Genomic DNA, 17,904 nt, shown 5'->3' on the forward strand with positions numbered 1-17,904 from the left:
AATCACTAATTAGAATGGATCTGGCAAATATGACTAATTATGGATTCTTTTTGCCCACTCTTCTTTTTTTTAAGAGTAAATTAAATTAATTTCACTCTTAGAAAAGTAATGGGTTTTTTTTTTTGTTTATAAAACTTTTTTTTTTCCCCAATTATAGTATATTAGGACATCCTAAAATGAGATCAGTTAGAAGCAGTGTGAATAAAAACATCTGGTTAAATGTATAAAAATGTCAGGGGCTCAACTCCATTTGCTTTGCTCTGCAAATTCATTTCTAGAAATCACAAAAGTGGACAACTTAACTGTGTGAGCATCAATTGGTCTAAAAATAAATTCTTAGCTTTCAATATATAACAGTACTCCTTTTGCCCATAAGATTTTGAATGTGACACCCATACCAATTACTCATATTTTATTTCCCTCCCACATTTATACACCATGAATAGCAGTTAGGGAAGACATTGCATATTAAATTGAGTTGTGACAAAGAATATTCTGACTTCGTAGCCAGCAAGCCAAACTGAATTGGTATTTATGGAGTAATGCTGCATCTTTCTTCTCAACAAAGGCTTTATTTCAGAACTGTGAGATTTGACTGAAATTGGCCAATGATTTCAAAATTGGATAGCAAAGGTATACTCAGAAGGGTGACAGCCAGACAACAAAACAATGCTAAATTCCATCATCCAAACAAATCAGCCTAAGATTTGTATGACATTCGATTTACTGAAAGGAAAACAACACTTCTAATAGGGAAGAAAGGAGAAGGAAAAGAGTAACATTGGAGTAATGAAGAATTATTTTTTAATTCAAGTTTCAGCAATTGCAGATAGTAAGAAGAAGAGAGAGTAATTGAGAAATATAATGCTAAAAAAGAGTAGGAAAATCCAGAGATAATCCATCAGAAAAGATAACTAAGTATCAAGGGCAACAAATGTGGAACAGGAAAAGGAAAGTCAGTTATCAAAACCAACATATACTTTGTATGATACCAAATAAAGCAGACAATAAAATTGCTCATTTGTATACCACTGGCATTTTCTTTCAGAAGACAAGAGAAGAACAGGGAATACACTGAAACAATACTTTCCAAAGTTGTAGATTATGGACATCTAATTGAGTGTACAATTCCCTATATGTTCTAAAGGATGCTGAGCAAGTTATTTTAGTTTAATAATAAGAAGTTAGACTATATGATGATCATGGAATGCTAGATCTTCTCAGTAGAAATAACTTGTGTAATTTGTGATCTCAGAAGCAACAGAGTTGCTGCTTTGTGAAGAAAAATAAGCACGTGCAAGACAATTCCTTTTTAAAGAAGAAAAGTCCCATATCTGTTTGTACAATGAAGAAAAGGAAGCATATAGAAAACAGAACACAAGTAAATTATAAATTCAATAGAGTGAGCTTAGCTGGTATGTCTAATAACTTAAAAATTGAACACAACTGTGTTACCAACTTTCTACATTAGGAAAAATACCCCAATAAATCATAAATATCTTTTAGAATAACATTTTTATCCCAGCCTTTGATTTTTATTGAAGTGTATTATGTTGACTGTTTTTAAAAAATGTTTTAAATTTTTAACATACACACATATTTTCATACACATACATTAGAATACTGTCTCTATAGGTAAGGAGTAATACATACAAATGAAATGCATGAGTTGTCTTTACAGAAGTAAATGCTTTGCTTTTCACTGATGGGAAGCATAAAACAGGTGAATATATATGTATTTGGTACTGCAAATATACCCATAACTACACTTTTTGTGAAATGAGATAAATACTACTTTTATTTTTTATTTGAAATTATCATGGCACAAATGTCACTTAATTTAACCGTATCTGTTTCTTGGTTTTGATTTTTGTTTTACTATTGTAACTACTAGATTAATAACTTAGCAATGAGAAATCTTATCAAATTATTACTATTGTTGAGAATTTAATACTTTTTCTGGATTTTTGCCAAGTACTAGGAAAATACTACTACAAGTTTATTAATTCCAATTAATAATACTTTTTTGACATTTTCTTAATTTTTCTTCATTTTAACACAATCTTCATCACTTTAAAAATATTTTATTATTAGGTCCATGTAATGCAACAATGTAATATTTCATAATACCTTGCTCTGGATTTAAGTGAATTGCTTTTCCAATGTTTACATAATAGTATAAAATTTTACACTGCCATTGAGGCACTCATGATCATAGTTTTGTTGACAGCTGACAAGGAGCAAGTGGGAGAAATAGAAAGCACGCAACTTATCTAAAAAGCAACTGATTTTAATAAGAGATGGTTAGAATGAACAAAAAAAAAAAAATAGCATTTCCTATTGTATCATGTCCTCTTCACCACATTCCCATTTATTTCAGAGTAGACCAAATAGTCCTACAGGACTAAGTAAGAAAGGGAAGAATAGAAGAAAACAGTAACAAAACTATGCACTTGTTGCGTAAGCTGCAAAACTGCCTCTGGAAGAACGTTATACAGTCTACAAACAATGTATGCTTTAACTACAAGTTTCAGGGAAGAAAATGCCATAAGTAAGGAAGAGCTTGTTGTGGCAAAGAAAAACACACTAAACAGAGCCAGAACAAAAAGTACTAGAAAATATATCACAAGGCTTTATATTTTACTTATTTGTCATTTCTGTAACTTGACAATCACAATTACTTTTGACTGCTCAGAAGGAAACTAAGACTAGGTGGGTGTGACGTGAGAATATTCCATACTTGTAAGACTATGTGACAGAAAAAAAATCTGCAGATGGCAGAGAGTCATGATTTCTTTGTGGGCATACTTTATGAGCATCAGTCTAAATCAGGTCTTCAGAATCTTCCTCACTGTCCATTGACTCCATAGATATGATCTAACTATAAATATATATATATATATATATGTAAAAGTGTGTATGCAAATAAATGCTATACTGGACCTGGAAATTACAGAGTTTTCTGTCTTCATAGAAGCTCATATGGTGCTGTGTCTTTGGTTTGTGGCCAAAAGAACACTGATAATACAGGAATGTTCTGTCTTTTGCTGAACAACATCAAGGCCATCTCTGTTTCCCACCATGTTCTGCCAGTAAATAAACTGGGAATGTACAATAGGGTGGGTGAGGACACAACCAGGCAGATGAACTGAACTAACAAGAGATAACCCATACCACATAAAATCATGTTCAGCAACAAAAGAGAAAAGAGGGGGGCCAGGCATCAGTCCACCTAAGGGAGGTGGTGAGTGGCTGCCTTTGCATCACTTTTATTTTCTTGCTCTCTTCTTCACTTTATCCTTCACCTGTTAAACAATGCTTTTTTTAACTTTGCCCCAAGATTTGCTTTTAGTATTCCTTTCCTCTTTCCCCACCCCACTCGGGTGGGTAGCAGGTGAGAGACTGGTTGTGTGGTGTTTAACTGCCCACTACTGTTAACCCCCAACACATAATTAAATTACCCAAATTAAGGTCCTAGAATTAGGTGGCATGAATTCCCTCACAGATATCCAAAAATTAAACCAGCTGTTCCATTGTGTTAAACTGTTCAGCTCCTGTAATAGTGCTCAACTGTTGATAATAAGACTATTTTAACAGTTCAAAAATATGCAAAAAATAATGATGCATTATTGTCACTATTGGGAAAACAAACAATGCAACAAACAATGAAGATGAAGAAAAAAAGCCAACAGTAAGTGACAACAAAAAGTTCACATTTTCAAATACTGATTATCTGTGTTTGAAAATGCATATAGAATGTATTATCTGGTGTTTTTTCATTTCCTGGTAATCTTCACAGGAGTCTAGACTGCAAATACATTACATAGGAAATTTTAAAACTTTTTACCGAAATATTTAAAATAACTTTTATCATTACATTAATCATAGAAAGGTCATATAATGGGAAAACAAGACAGTGAATATTACAAGTATGAACTGGTAACAGTTTAACTTAATGGAATGGAAAGGGTTATCAGCTATGTGACCTTTGGCAAATAACATCACCTTCTTCTCAGGCTTTTACATCAACAGAACCAAGATTCCAACTCAAGATAATTTCAATTTTAAGAATTCCAATCTATTTATTAAACAATTTACAGATTTTAGAATGCTATATAATATATACCAAACATATATATTGTTGTGCTAATTCATCCTTACCTTGGTATGTCAGCTTAAATCCTTGCCTGTTTTCTGAGTGATCACTATAAAAATGGACCAGTGTTTCATGAGTAGTACTTAGCAAGGGTGATGGGAGTTCCATTCCACTAAACTGGCCAATCATAGAACTTGTGTGGTGAGGCCCATTCTGAATTTCAAGGAAATCATGATTTGCTTCAGTGGAGAAATTCAGAAACTGAATATGTGCACCTGTAGCATTGAGAAAGGAAAAAAAATTTATAACTCCTGTTGCTTAATACTAAAGCATGTAAATAAAAATAAAATTATAACAGTTGTTACAGGCACTATATTTATACTTTAGTCAGTATTCAAAGTGGGATGCTTGAGTTAAAGAAACAGCTAATAATTACTAAAAGAGTCAGAGTTTCTAATTTGTTGGTTATGCATAAATATTTCATCACACATGAAGGGACAAATTAAAGTAAGCCATAAAGTCACAAAATCAACACCAGGGATTCTTCATATTCCTAAACCAATCAACAGAAAGACTGAAAGGAGGGGCAAATCACAAATCCTGCTGTACTATGGTATGGCTGGGACTCTGCCATCCCAAGTGCATCCCTGTAGCAGGGCCAAGGCCTCTCCCAGCAACTCAGGATCAGCTGGGTTACTTACAGAGTGAATTTTCTGAGGCAAAAGCTTACCTGCCTAGTTCCAGCTATCTACTCTACCTAGTTTTTCCTGCCCCGGGTCAACTTATTTGTCTCCCTTTCCCTCTAGCTTGGAGCCATCTTACCCCGTATGCAACCTTATAAGATGCACTGAACTCCAGATTGGTGACAGGGACTTCAGACAATTTACCACAATCCCTCTCCAGGAATCAGGTGCTTGAACAAGGCTTTTCAGTATTCAAAACATGCAAAACAGTTGGAAGTATAAGCATAATCTCATGGGAAGAGCTGTTTTGAAGTTTTGGCACTACTTCCTGTGGACTAAGAACCTGAAATCCAGTCTTAAAACATGTGTATGTATCATATCAAAACAAAAATGTGGGATGAACCCCTGGTTTGGAAGCCTAGTAACAAGTAACTTGCAAGTGCACTTTTTGGACCTAACTTTGCTCCAGTAGACTACAACGAACCAGCTGTAATAGAATGAAACAGAATTAGTGAATGTGCCAACAAAGCAGTGTGAAACAGTCAATGCCTTAACTCTGCTTGACATTTGTACTTAGCAGTAGAGACATATTCTTCATTCCAGAAGAGAGCATTATAGATTAATTACCAGGGTAATAGATTACCAGGGTAATGCACTCAGTCTTGTTTATAGCTGATTTCTTCACTCCTGTGGTTTAAGATTGAATCAATGGTATAAAAAAAGGGTTTTGTTTTTTTTTTTTTCTACAAGAGAAATTAAATAAGCTACCAAATAAACTGGGTTTTATGGAACACTTGTAAAAGTATGGGATATTTAGTTTTAGCACCTTCTCTGACCTATGCAAAATGAGAATTATGAAAACAAGTATTTCAGCTGCTGAATAACAACACTTTATACAGTGCCATCAATAGAGAGGTACACACCAAACACATCAGAGTTATAGTATCAGCCATCTCTGTATGACGTTTGATCTGGCTAGTCTAACTTGAATGGAGTCACTAATTTTGCAATGCCCTCAGGACTGGAGATGAGGTAGAGCACCAAGCAGCCTGGAAACAACTTGACTACAGTATCTCAGTGTCTAGTGATTCCCAACAGAGACTAGATGTCAGCACCATAGAAATGATACAGAATTGAGCAGCCACTTAATATTATACCTAAACTGCAAAAGTGACAAGCAGATAATCAAATCTGGCATACTTGTATAGAGCCCAAACATTGTTTATGTATTTGAATGAAAGTAATCTACTGTTATGGATTATTCTCTGATGACCCATGGAGTACCTTTAAAATGGAATAATTCTAATTTAATTTCTGAGAAGGAATTTTTATGTCTAGTGCATATATTCAGTATAGAATGGCTTTGTGTTTTAAAAATGTAAAAGTAGGTTTAAAGGTAATTAAAAAATAAATAGATGCCCCAAAGCAGTTTCAAACATGCTAATTTCAATTACAGAACACACTGTATCTGTCCCGTCAAGCCTTAAATCCAAGTTTATACAATTTGTAAATATCAATTTGATATGTCACAGAAGAACTTTTCTACACTAAACAATTTCTTACAGAACATTACATGGAATAAAACTGATAGCTACAGAAAACAAATCATTATCTTATCAAACTATAAATATGTTACTTTCTGCTAGAATCTCTACAGCACTTCCTCTCTCACTTGACTGTACTTTGAATAATGAAAATTCCAAGCTGAGGTAATTGCTTTTATAAATGTTAATTAATTCACAGAGACACAAAATAATTTAAAAATCCCAACAACTCACTTGAAAAATAGATATTTTCTATTTTAAAATATTTGGATTTTAGTAGTGTCTTCTTTTACATGACTTATATATTTTCATGTAATGAAGAGAGCACTATATTTGGGACACATTTAGTTCCCACAATTTTATTGTTAGGCTTTGATTAAGCACACAGTTTTTTTTGATACAATAGAATATATGTAAGCAAACAGCTTTTCAGTAGACAAGCTTATACGCCTAATTAAAATAAAATCCAAGTAAAAGTAATTTGGGAAAGATCACATCAATTACAATTTTAAACATGATATAAAGATATTGTATGTGGATTATATAACAAATACTTGGGGAAAAATATCACTGATAGAATTTGTTTGGTGAAAAATGTCCTTTGTAGTATTTTTGAAGGCAATGATCAATCAGTGCTATAAACACCTTGTATGTGTTAAAACCCTAACTAAACAAAACTATTATATTTTCTATTTATAGAATTACCACCACCAGAGAATTTCAGAGAAGTGAGAGAAGTAATAACAGGATACAAGACGCTCTTGTGCAATTAATTCATAAAAGATTTTCTATGTGGAAAAGCTTAAAGAAAAAGAGCAACCCGGAGACATATGAAGGACTATTTTTCAAAGGCCGTATTGTAATAACCTAATTAGGATGACATTGCTTATCATGTGTATTTCCTGCAAATGTAGCTGGAGAATGTCCAAAATAGCGAAGGATGTTCTGTCTGTGGTTCTCCTACATCTATAAAGATATCTAAAGCTACTAAGGCTATCCATAATTATGAGGGATCAGTTTTACCTGGTGTTCACTGATAAAGGGCACTATTCTAAACAGCAGCAAAGTATTTCTTACAGATTAACTTAGTAAAATACTATGAAAGTGGTACATCTCACTACAAAAATCCCTCCATGAATGCAAATGGAGAATATGGAAAATAAACTAATTTCATCAAATTAGAATAGTAAATTTAGTAATGAGTTTTTGAAATTATTTTTCTTATTGAGCATTGATATTGAATTTAGAGTATGGGACCTGAAGTTTCACAGCAAGAAAACTTATTCCTCTTTTAGTTCTGATAGTGATGAGTTTACAGATTCCTCATTATCTGTGATTACCATTTCAACATAGGTATCACTTATTTGTGAAGACATTTTTTGTATGACATAGTTTTAATGTAAACCTAGAAATATTCTAAGTTGGCAACTGTAATCTAGGATTTGGAATACAGCTTGAGAATGCTTTTAACCAAATTTGTAGTTCTAGAAGTGAGGTTTTGTCTATTTTTATAGAATATAAAAAACTATCTAAAAAGTCACGTGGAGGACAAAAGACCATTATTTAATTTAGAAGTCAAATTATTTATTTCATCTGATATATCTTCATGCCACAGATCTCTTTGCTTTGAAATCAGTTTCTGAGACAGGCTGAGTTAATAACAAGTTGTTCTGGCAAAGACACATTTTAAAATTGCCAATCATTTTCATTTAAAATATAGCAAATAATTATATCCACAATACATCCACTGGATAAAATCTACTTCATATTGGAAGTAAAATATTTATAATAACATAATGATATATATATATATATATATAATATATATATATATATATGTATGTATATTTAAATCTGATAGTTACAAATTATTGCTCTTCCAATGTACACTTACTTACCATATCCAATAGGCAATAAAATTTTCCATGTACAATCTAAGTTACTAGGGTAATTTCCAGGAAAACCTGGGCTCAGGATCACACCAGCCATGTTTGTGAGTGTTCCACCACATTTAGCTATTAAAAACAAAAAGAAAATCACAGTATCTTTTATTAATATTATTTCTTAGTATTTGAAATATGCCTAATTGAAAATTGATTTTTCATTTTGTTCCCTTGACCCAAAAGCTTTAAAATTTATCATAGTCAAAACACTCCTCATGAAGGAGGAAAAAAAAAAGGATGTAATTTACAGCAAAACCTTTACCTAAGGTGATATGTTCACTGTAATACAACTAGAAATGTGTAGTTGTACATATAGACTGGGCAACCCATTGTCTCAGCTTGGCAATAACTGTTAAAAAGAACTGGTATATGTTGAGATATGTTTCACAATCAGATAAACAAATCTGGAATTAAACTGAATTATGATCCCAAATTATGATGCAGCAACAAATCTGTTACTCAATATAACCAAAAATACACTTGTGTTTAAAAACAAGTAAGGAAAGAAACCCTCTTACTACAGTTTTTTCTTTAATTCAGAAAGAATATAGACTTACTGCATAACAGAATAATTCTTTTTTTTCTATTGGCATGCTTCTATTCAGCAAATTCATACGTTTGGAAATTGAAAACCCATTTACATAATTTAGGACGATATAAAGCTAAGACATAAATACGTAAAGCAACCTGCAAAAAAGTGGCCAAGTTTACACATATGCTAGAACAGTAATATGAAGAATAACTTCAGGAAATCAAGTAAGAATATTGTAATTTTATATTTATTATTTGAGGAATCATTACTTTAAGGTCTGTGAGTCTTCATGCCAGACATTACATTGCTACATGATCTGATAACACAATTGTGATACTGTGATACTGTCTGTCGTAATAATTGTACTGATTGTGACTTGCATTCTATAAAAATCAATATTAGAGGCAAGAGAAGAGCTTAATGTTTTAATCTCAGTGTTTTCAAGAAGGAACTATATTTAGTATATAGGTGAAATAGAAGGTTAGTATATATTTAGTATAAGGTGAAACATAAGGTTACCATGAAAAGAAAAGAAACAACAGAAGTGCCCAGAACCCAAAACACCCCTCCTTGAATAGATTTTCCATTTCTAAAACTGATTGGAAGGAAATGCACTGCCTTCATATCAGTCAGAATTGACTCCTTCTATAGAAGTTGGCAATACAAAATAATACATGGGCTCAATTGACAAAGAATCTATTTCACATTAGTGTTGTGCAGTATCATCCCAATATTTTTAATTCCTCTTAGATATGAAACTAACAGGAACAGCTTTTGCTGATTGGGTATTAAAATTAAAATCATTCACTGAAGAATGTATTTCAAAGCTAAAGTGACTACATTATGATGGACCTGTGCTTCTCACCCCTCACTTCCTGCTTTTTCTTGAAATAAGTATACCGAAATACAGCAAATCTTGACACACTTAAATTTTGTCTAATTAAGAAAAAGTACTTCAGAAGATTATTTTCTACACACAGAAAACTCAGATCTGTTTGGCTAAGGTCTAAATGCACTAAAAGGAAAATGCTTTTTAGCTTTACTTTTCAACTCAGCATAATTTAACAGCTTTCTCAGATGAAAAGAGCCAGCCTTTTCTGGATCCTTAAAACTCCTTTGCATTCCACCACCGCTGAAGTCTTGGCTTCAGAGCTGCTCTCCACTGCCTGCTTCTTTAGGAAATCTCCCAGGTGCCCTGCATGAAGTGCCTGATTCCTAAGTTTTCCAAGCTCAGCACACTGCAAAAGGAATCTCTTAACTTCAGGAAGAAGATTCAGCCTGATTCAAAGCAGATTATTCAGGGAAAGCTAAACAATGGTTAACATATGGGTTTCCTTCTTTGCCCACTTTCACAATATTTTTTTTTAAAAATAGCATTTAGTCATTTATAGACCAAAAAATATTTTTTCCCCTATATTTCATAGATACAAATGAAAACTCAAAAAATGAAGAAGATTTAAGTTGAGAAGGGAGAATTAAGGAGAATTAAGGAGAAGGAGAATTAAGTTGAGGAACAATGGGCACAACAAGGTCAGGAGTTTCTTGTGAATGATGATGAGAAAACTGAAAACAGGTTTCCATACCAATGCAGAGGGGAGACGGATAGTTCCAGCGTCGAACTGTTCCTGGCATACAAGAAATATGAGAACGGCCCTGTTTGGAAAGGGCAAAACATCAGATTACAGGTACTCATTTATGGGACTCTCCTGAAAGACAGAGCTACACAGGACCTCCTGGATAATCTAATCAGTGTATGTTCTTATTTCAGCCAACTACATATCAATTTCTTGAATGAAACTCTATTTTCAAATAGTTCAGGTTTTATGTTCTTTTTTTTCTGTTGGATAAATGTTCTAAAACATCTTTCCTCTGGTAACTTGAAAATGTCTTAAAAGTAGAAGCAGTATGTGCACTCATCTGATTAGTTCACTGCCTGTTTCAATTCCAGTGTATTCCACCTACAGTGCAAGCATAGTGGTTGACTTTCACACTGCAACCCGAAGTTCAACCATTGCTCTGCATGATTACTACAGACATGGAGAGGAATTTGTTCCTCATCTGCTTACTACAGATGTTCAATGTGGATCATGCAAAGACTGCCATCAACAAATAGGAGCAGGCCTTGACCTCTCACACGGCCTCACAACATGACCCACTGCATTCATGCAACATCTTGGCAGACAGCTGTAGAAATACAATTGCCTCTTTATATTGCTGTCATGTTTGATTTACTCAGTCTATTTTTAAGAAAAATCACAAGAACCAAGCAGACTCATGTGGTGGCAGGAAGTAAGTTAAAACATGGCTATAACTTGCACAGTCTAATTCCACACAGCTCAGGGTGACTGCCTAGGACCAAAGTGCTCCCATCTTTGTTTTCCCTAGGAACAGTTCAAACTGGGAACTTAACAGTTGCACAAAAATCTTCTTTTTTGTCAATTTTGTCCTTTGAGATACCCAGGTTATGCATTCTGCTGCTGAAATGCAAAAGCTGAATAAACTGGCAGGAGTGAGAGCAACTGAAACAATTATTGAGATGCAGGACTGGGAACAAGGTTTAGTTTCTGCTTTGATCACCTTGATATACAAACTCGTGCTAGTCACTTAATATCTCTAGTTTATTTTTATCAGGTGTACAGTATCAGGTGTACAGTATTATGAGTTTAAAATTTAGTAAGGCAGTGCATCTTACCATATAATATGAAGATTTATTTAAATTATATTTGTCCATAGCAATCATAATCTCATAAAAATAGGAAGATGAATAAGTAAACTGCAGCAAAAGAAAATCCATTTGATGACATTTCTTCCACACCATTTGGAATGTTTACACTCTACTTTGAATAAAGTTCATATAGAACTGCATGGAATAAAACTCCTTTAATTAATCATTTAGTTAAATATATTTAGGCAATCGTGTTCTGAAAGCCAAACTGAAATACATCCAGAAAGTTACTTGGAAAGAAAAAAGGATCAGTTTTCACTAAAATAATGAAAAATAAATTAGTCTTTTTCTTATAAAAACACGCCAAATTGATAATTCAATTAAATCTTTTTTCTAAAAAGCTACATTTTTAAAGAAAAAAAAGTGCATGCACTTACTGTGTCATCTTAGTTACTTGCAAAACTGATGAGGTTTTGAATAATTTAATTAATGCAATAGTCCCTGTTTTACTCCCTCTTTTGAGTCTTCCAAGATTGCATTGTTTTATTTTATTCTCCTTTTCTAGTTTTCTGTGATTGCATGTCTCTGATGTGAGTCAAGGGGGAAGCCGCAATTTAACTACCACAGTCAGGAAAAACATAAAATAACCTATAAAAGATCTTTTGAAATATAAAATTAAATGATTTCTCTAGCTTTAAGCCTCTTTCCAGCAAGAGCACACTCTGATTTCAGTCTTTTAAAGTTCCCTCCTGTGGGGAGACACTTAATCCTACAGCTAGCAATTACCTTTCTTATGCATCTCCAGGTAGTAGTTTGAGCTCTATGACTTTTCTGGTAAGTCTCAATTATAAACTAATCCACAGCTGATTGTTATTGCTAGCTGTGAATATGTTCTCTAAAGATTGAGGATAAATTCACAGCTAAAGAGGAAAAAAAAAGATTATGTAAAGTTTTTCTGGTCTATATTTGTTGAATAGAAAACATACTATGCCTAATAGAACACTATTTTCATTACCATTCATTTTTAATTTGGATTATCTTTTACCTGTTCTGTCTGACTGACATGCCATATATATAGATATGCATGCACTTTCTCACAGCAGAATCCATACAGCATAACAATTTTCATCAATATTTTGAAAAGATTCAAATTCCTTTCTATTGATTTTGGATATTGAAGATGTTTGATTTTTACTTTGAAAAAGCTCATGAAACTAGTGGTTATATATGTCAGCCTCCACAGCTAGTATTAAATTTTCAGATGTATTGAAAAAGAACTTTACAGTTGGAATATATACAGTTAAGGAACAATATGCTATGAAATTTTAAGAAAGTATTTAATAATAGAATCTTTGTAAGTATATAGAAAAAAAGTCTAGTTAGTTATATAAAAAGGCTACAGATAAGACCTGCATATAGACAAAAGCCATTATATGGTTTTGTGATAGTGATATACACAGTGTGTTGCAATTTAGCTTTAATACAAATGGGAGGATTTTTGGGTGCAGCTCTCTTCTTCACAAATGAATTATTATGTTATACTAATACAGTATTTATGAACTCGCATTCTGAATGTTTTGTAAGTAAGAGTAGATCCAAAACATCGAGACAGGGCTAACAATGTGTATCTTCAAAAGGTTTCCTGTACTTATTTCAACCACTTCTGAAGTATTCCTAGTCTACTGTTATCACTTCACATCAATGTCTCACCACTACTATTTTAAATATGGACAGAATATTTGATGATACTGTATCTTGAGCTTGTATCCATTTCTAATCCATGTAAATAAAAACTGAATAATGATACCCTTTTTTCAACATGCAAGATTTAGACATTTCTAAAAGTTGAAAAAGGTAGGGATAAAAGAGTCTGCGATATCATGGGTGATACAAGTAGAGGTCACCCCACTAAATGTAAGCAGTTTCAAGTTTGATTATTGTATTAACCTTTTGATATTACGGATGAAGGATGATACTTTAAGAGTAAAGTTCCTGTTCTAACATGAAATCTTAGTATGAATCAGTCCATGGAGGAGTATGGCTGATTATCTGTAGTGTCACAATGAAAATCTAAACAGCTGATTGAGATTTGATGGCTGTTTTTTATATTAAATTAATTGTGTTATACATTATTCCATCTCCATAGGTACCATTAGCATAGGCTTAGTTTCTTCACTTATTTCCTATCAAATCACTGCTATAAGTTTAGCCATAAATCAGATGTTTGCCTAAATATATTTCAGTCATAACAGCTCAGAAGCAGTGACCTGGATCACAGCAATGAGGAACTAACCAAACACCTCTTGGCAATTATATGAACAGCAATTATATAAGAGACCTATCAGCAGATCTTTATCTTTTCACTATAAAGTGGAATTGAATAAAAATACATAAAGAATTTCACATAACTTTTCTACAAATATTCAAAATAGGAACCTTTCAAAAAAAAAAAAAAAAACAAAAAAACCAAAACCTGAAAAAGAGATTACTTTTTTTTTAATCCAGGAACTCTTAAAATACAATTATATTATTGTTGTGTAACCAAGTTTATTACAGGCTGACTTCCAGATAGATTCTGCATTGAAATAGACTGTCCTGAACCTACAGATGAATAATGCTAAATTTAGCTCAATGCATACAAAAAAGCCCTACAAGAACATATAAGCCACATCTATGTTAGGGAAAGTGTGTGGGATTGAATGCAAATGCACAGTGTTTTGTATATCAGCCTCCTTAACTTTTTTCTTCTGAATTCAACTCCGAAAAAGTGCCATCATGCAAACTACCTGTGAGGAATAGTCTCTGGCTTGTAATAATTACTACTGTTATATTTCAGCTAGGCCAAAAGCATGCCAGCATGCTGTTTCAACAAATAAATAGTGCTGAAGACAAAATTTCAGTTCCCATATCTTTGCCTCAGCCATAGCAACATAGGTATAGACACATAATATGCCCTTTCATCATTTACTTAGTTTAATGCTACTTTGATATAGAAAACTGTTAATGGCTCAATAGTGGTCTTTAAATCAAAGTCTGAATCTATTTTGGTGTCAATTTTTAATGACAGATAATCCTTCTGAAGGGACCATGTCATAAAAATGTTTTCAAATCTCTCATTTCTTGCTGACACACTAACTACAAATGATACTGTAAGGAAAATATGAAATAGAGAAAAGAAAATTAAAAACTCAAAAAATTAATGGGTTTATACCATTAGGTATTTTCAAAATAATATTAATTTTGAATGAAAAACTTAGAAGTAATTCAAATATGAACAATAAGCTGGCTTTTAAGTAACCCACAAACTGTTAAATAAGCAATGAGCGCTCAGGGTAGATGGAGAAGAGGATTTGTTGTGCTCAAGTTGAATCTTTTCTAATTAGCAGGATACTAATATAACAAAATCTTTTTTTTTTTTGCTATGGATATGGAATGCTTCCAATGCAGGTTGTTTCATGTCATATAATACAAGTAAAGAGAATTAATTAGTTTAAATACTTCACCTACACCTGCCATACATAACTGAAAAGGTAAACATATTCCTGGCTACCTAGAGAGACATTTCATGTGCATGTATTCCCACAACTAGCCTAGAGGTAAGATGCTTTGTCTGAATCCTTCAAGAATTTTAGAAGAATGGTAAGAAATATGGAGACCAAATAAATATCCTATATATGTTTTGTACATTGAACATATTGAACATTGAAACATTGAACATATTGGATATTGAACATATGAAACATTGAATTGGCAGTCTTCAGATGGGAAACTTTATCCTTGTAAGGAACAGAAGCTGTGATTCTTTGCCATCTCTGATACAGGTGTTGGGACCTATTACCATGCAAGAGATTCTGAACTCAGGTGTTCTCAATGTATTTCACCAGTGGTGGATTGCATTTAAACAAATTAGAAAAACTAGTGAGGAAAGAATGAAGATTTTAGTCTTAGATTTACAGAGTGCTGAGAAATTTACAAAGAACACCTAAATCATGTCTCTACTATGGGAAACTAAACCAGTGTGTGAACAGAGAACATTCCCAATCAGTGAACTAATTTCTAATACTTTTCCATGAAAGATTTTTAAGAGTAGATTTAGCATTAATAAAATTTACTTTAGAAATTAAATTCTACAATTCCTGAGCAGAATATGAAATCCCACAGTGTATTTCTACATTAAAATTTCACCTAGATAAATCAATTCCCCAAAAGGAAAAAACACAGTACTCTATAGTATAGTACTATAACAATTTTTTAGAGAAAAGATTTTATCCATGTTATTTTAATGTCCATTTTGCTGGCCTTTACTGCTCAATGGCATGTTGATCTAAGACAAAATTTCCTAGCCCAGATTTATTAAGGGACAGAAATGCTACATATTTGTGGCTTTATAGTTTGGGAGCACTCATATAAGCTTTACCTAAATCATCTCTATGTACGTACTACAGACTTCATTAAAATATGTTTTGGACAGGTCTCTTGGCATTTTATTGCAATCATTCCACAGTGTATTATTCAAATAAATAAATAAATAAAAAATACCTGTAATGTATATCCTGGCTCACATTGAAATGACAGAACATCATTCACCATATATCTATCGCCTGATTTGATCCCATTGCTAGGAATTACTGGTTCTGGACAGGCAGCAAGGCCTACAGCTGGAAAAAGTAAAGACAAAGATTGAAAAAATATAGATAAGTGGACAGCAGGTATTCATTGATATTATCTGCCTTAATGAACTCTTTCCACAGAATTATGGGTATGTAAGAAAACATTATTTAAAAATTTATTTCAACAACAAACTGAAATTTTGTAAAAAAACTACTGTATAATTATTTTAGTCAATCAGTCTGTATTTCACAATACCATAAATGTATTTGTGTCTGGAAAGTTCTTTTGAGTATAGGTGCTAAATAGCTGTGATATGCATTCACAACAAACTGTTTCACATTAAGTGAGGTGCCTCATCTCAGTAATTCAAAGTGTCATATACAGACTGCTGTTCACTAAGTTGCAAATCCAATGTTCAGATGCAACTGAAGAAAATCAATGCTTATTTCTGCATTTTCTCACGCTTCTCACTCTTGAATAGAAAATAAAATTTGAAAATATCTGCTCCAAGATCACTGTTATTAAATAAATAAGCACCTAACAAAGACACAGTGACTAAATTGCTTACAGTTATCAATCTACTTGCTGAATTCTGTGAATTTGAGGTTCACTTCCTGTCATCAAGAAATTTGTATTTTGGAACTCAACATTCCTGTATGTTGAGAGTAACACGGCTGCAGGCTTGGATCTGTATGAATAAAGTTACTTTTACATATTTTTCTGAGTTACAGAAGCAGCTGTAACAGTGGCTGCATAGCAACACTAATAATGTGCTTGTTATATAGCTCATTTCATCATTGGTCAAATAGCATACAGAATTTAAACAGACTATAATCAGTTGAAAACCTTCAAATTAACTTTCTATGTAATTGATACTGTAGTATAATATATATTTATCTTTAACAGATTCTGATAATTAGGAAAAAACTTTTTTTCTGCTAGCTGCTTATACTTTTCATAACATTTTGTATATACTACTTCTTTGGTCTGAAAAAGGATGCAAATTATAGAATATTCTATCAGAATGTCATAAAACACTTTGACTTCCTTTGATATACCTGATATTCAGAAGCAATATTACTATCCCAAAAGCAAGAAAAAGTTGAAAGCAGAATCCAATTCTATTCTGAATCTTCAAATCTCTGTTATTCTAACCATTCCATAATACTAGTACAGTGTAGTTCAAAAATTGATTTACTTAGAACAGGTCTAAACATCAAAAGAATGCTTGAGAGAAAGCAAACAAATTCTGGTATCTGAGGACAAACTTGGAATCTTAAATATTCAGAGACTTGGAAATACATTATTAAACTAGGTTGTATGTGAACAGTCACTAATACAGGGAAAACATGTTAAATGTCAAGTCCAAGCAATCAAAAAAGGAGCAAAGATTTCTTAAGTGCATGCTTTTCAGAGCTCAGCTTCTGCTATGCAGTACAAAATAGAACACATCAATGTCAAGAGTGATAACCCTCTCCCTGACCTTCTTCCACTTACTGTTTGCTAAACACTTTCTTGACTGTGCTGTGGCATAAGACAAATATGCTTTACTTACATAATTATATCCATGCCTACAATTACCACAAATTCTGTCCAAACATCACTGCCACTGCTGGCAGAAAGAAAATCCTTGCTGGCATATCTGACAATGTGAATGCCCATTAGTGTCTATTTCAGAAAGCTGAGAACTGGACAACAGAAGAATGTCTTGACAGCTGGACCAAAAGTCATCAGGCTTTCTTTTTTGAATTCCTCCCACCCTGTGCAGTTAATGAAAACATATTATGCTTTATTATATTACAAACATCAAGCTGGAGTGAATTGTTCTTT

The 17,904-nt window shown here is 32.9% G+C and overlaps 1 protein-coding gene across 1 annotated transcript in view; it reads right to left on the bottom strand.

Moving 5' to 3' along the window:
- Window positions 1-17,904, bottom strand: part of CSMD1 (CUB and Sushi multiple domains 1) — a 1,071,386-nt gene that overhangs the window by 117,273 nt on the left and 936,209 nt on the right. The window contains exons 38-41 of the mRNA XM_041420500.1: window positions 16,003-16,121; window positions 10,382-10,451; window positions 8,222-8,338; window positions 4,162-4,371 (exon numbers count right to left, since the gene is read on the bottom strand). Coding sequence (XP_041276434.1) covers window positions 4,162-4,371; window positions 8,222-8,338; window positions 10,382-10,451; window positions 16,003-16,121 — 516 coding nt within the window. The remainder of the gene's footprint in view (window positions 1-4,161; window positions 4,372-8,221; window positions 8,339-10,381; window positions 10,452-16,002; window positions 16,122-17,904) is intronic.

Source organism: Onychostruthus taczanowskii, unplaced genomic scaffold (genome assembly GCF_017590055.1).
Source record: "Onychostruthus taczanowskii isolate IOZ18803 unplaced genomic scaffold, ASM1759005v1 scaffold11, whole genome shotgun sequence".
Classification (NCBI taxonomy): Eukaryota; Metazoa; Chordata; class Aves; order Passeriformes; family Passeridae; genus Onychostruthus; species Onychostruthus taczanowskii.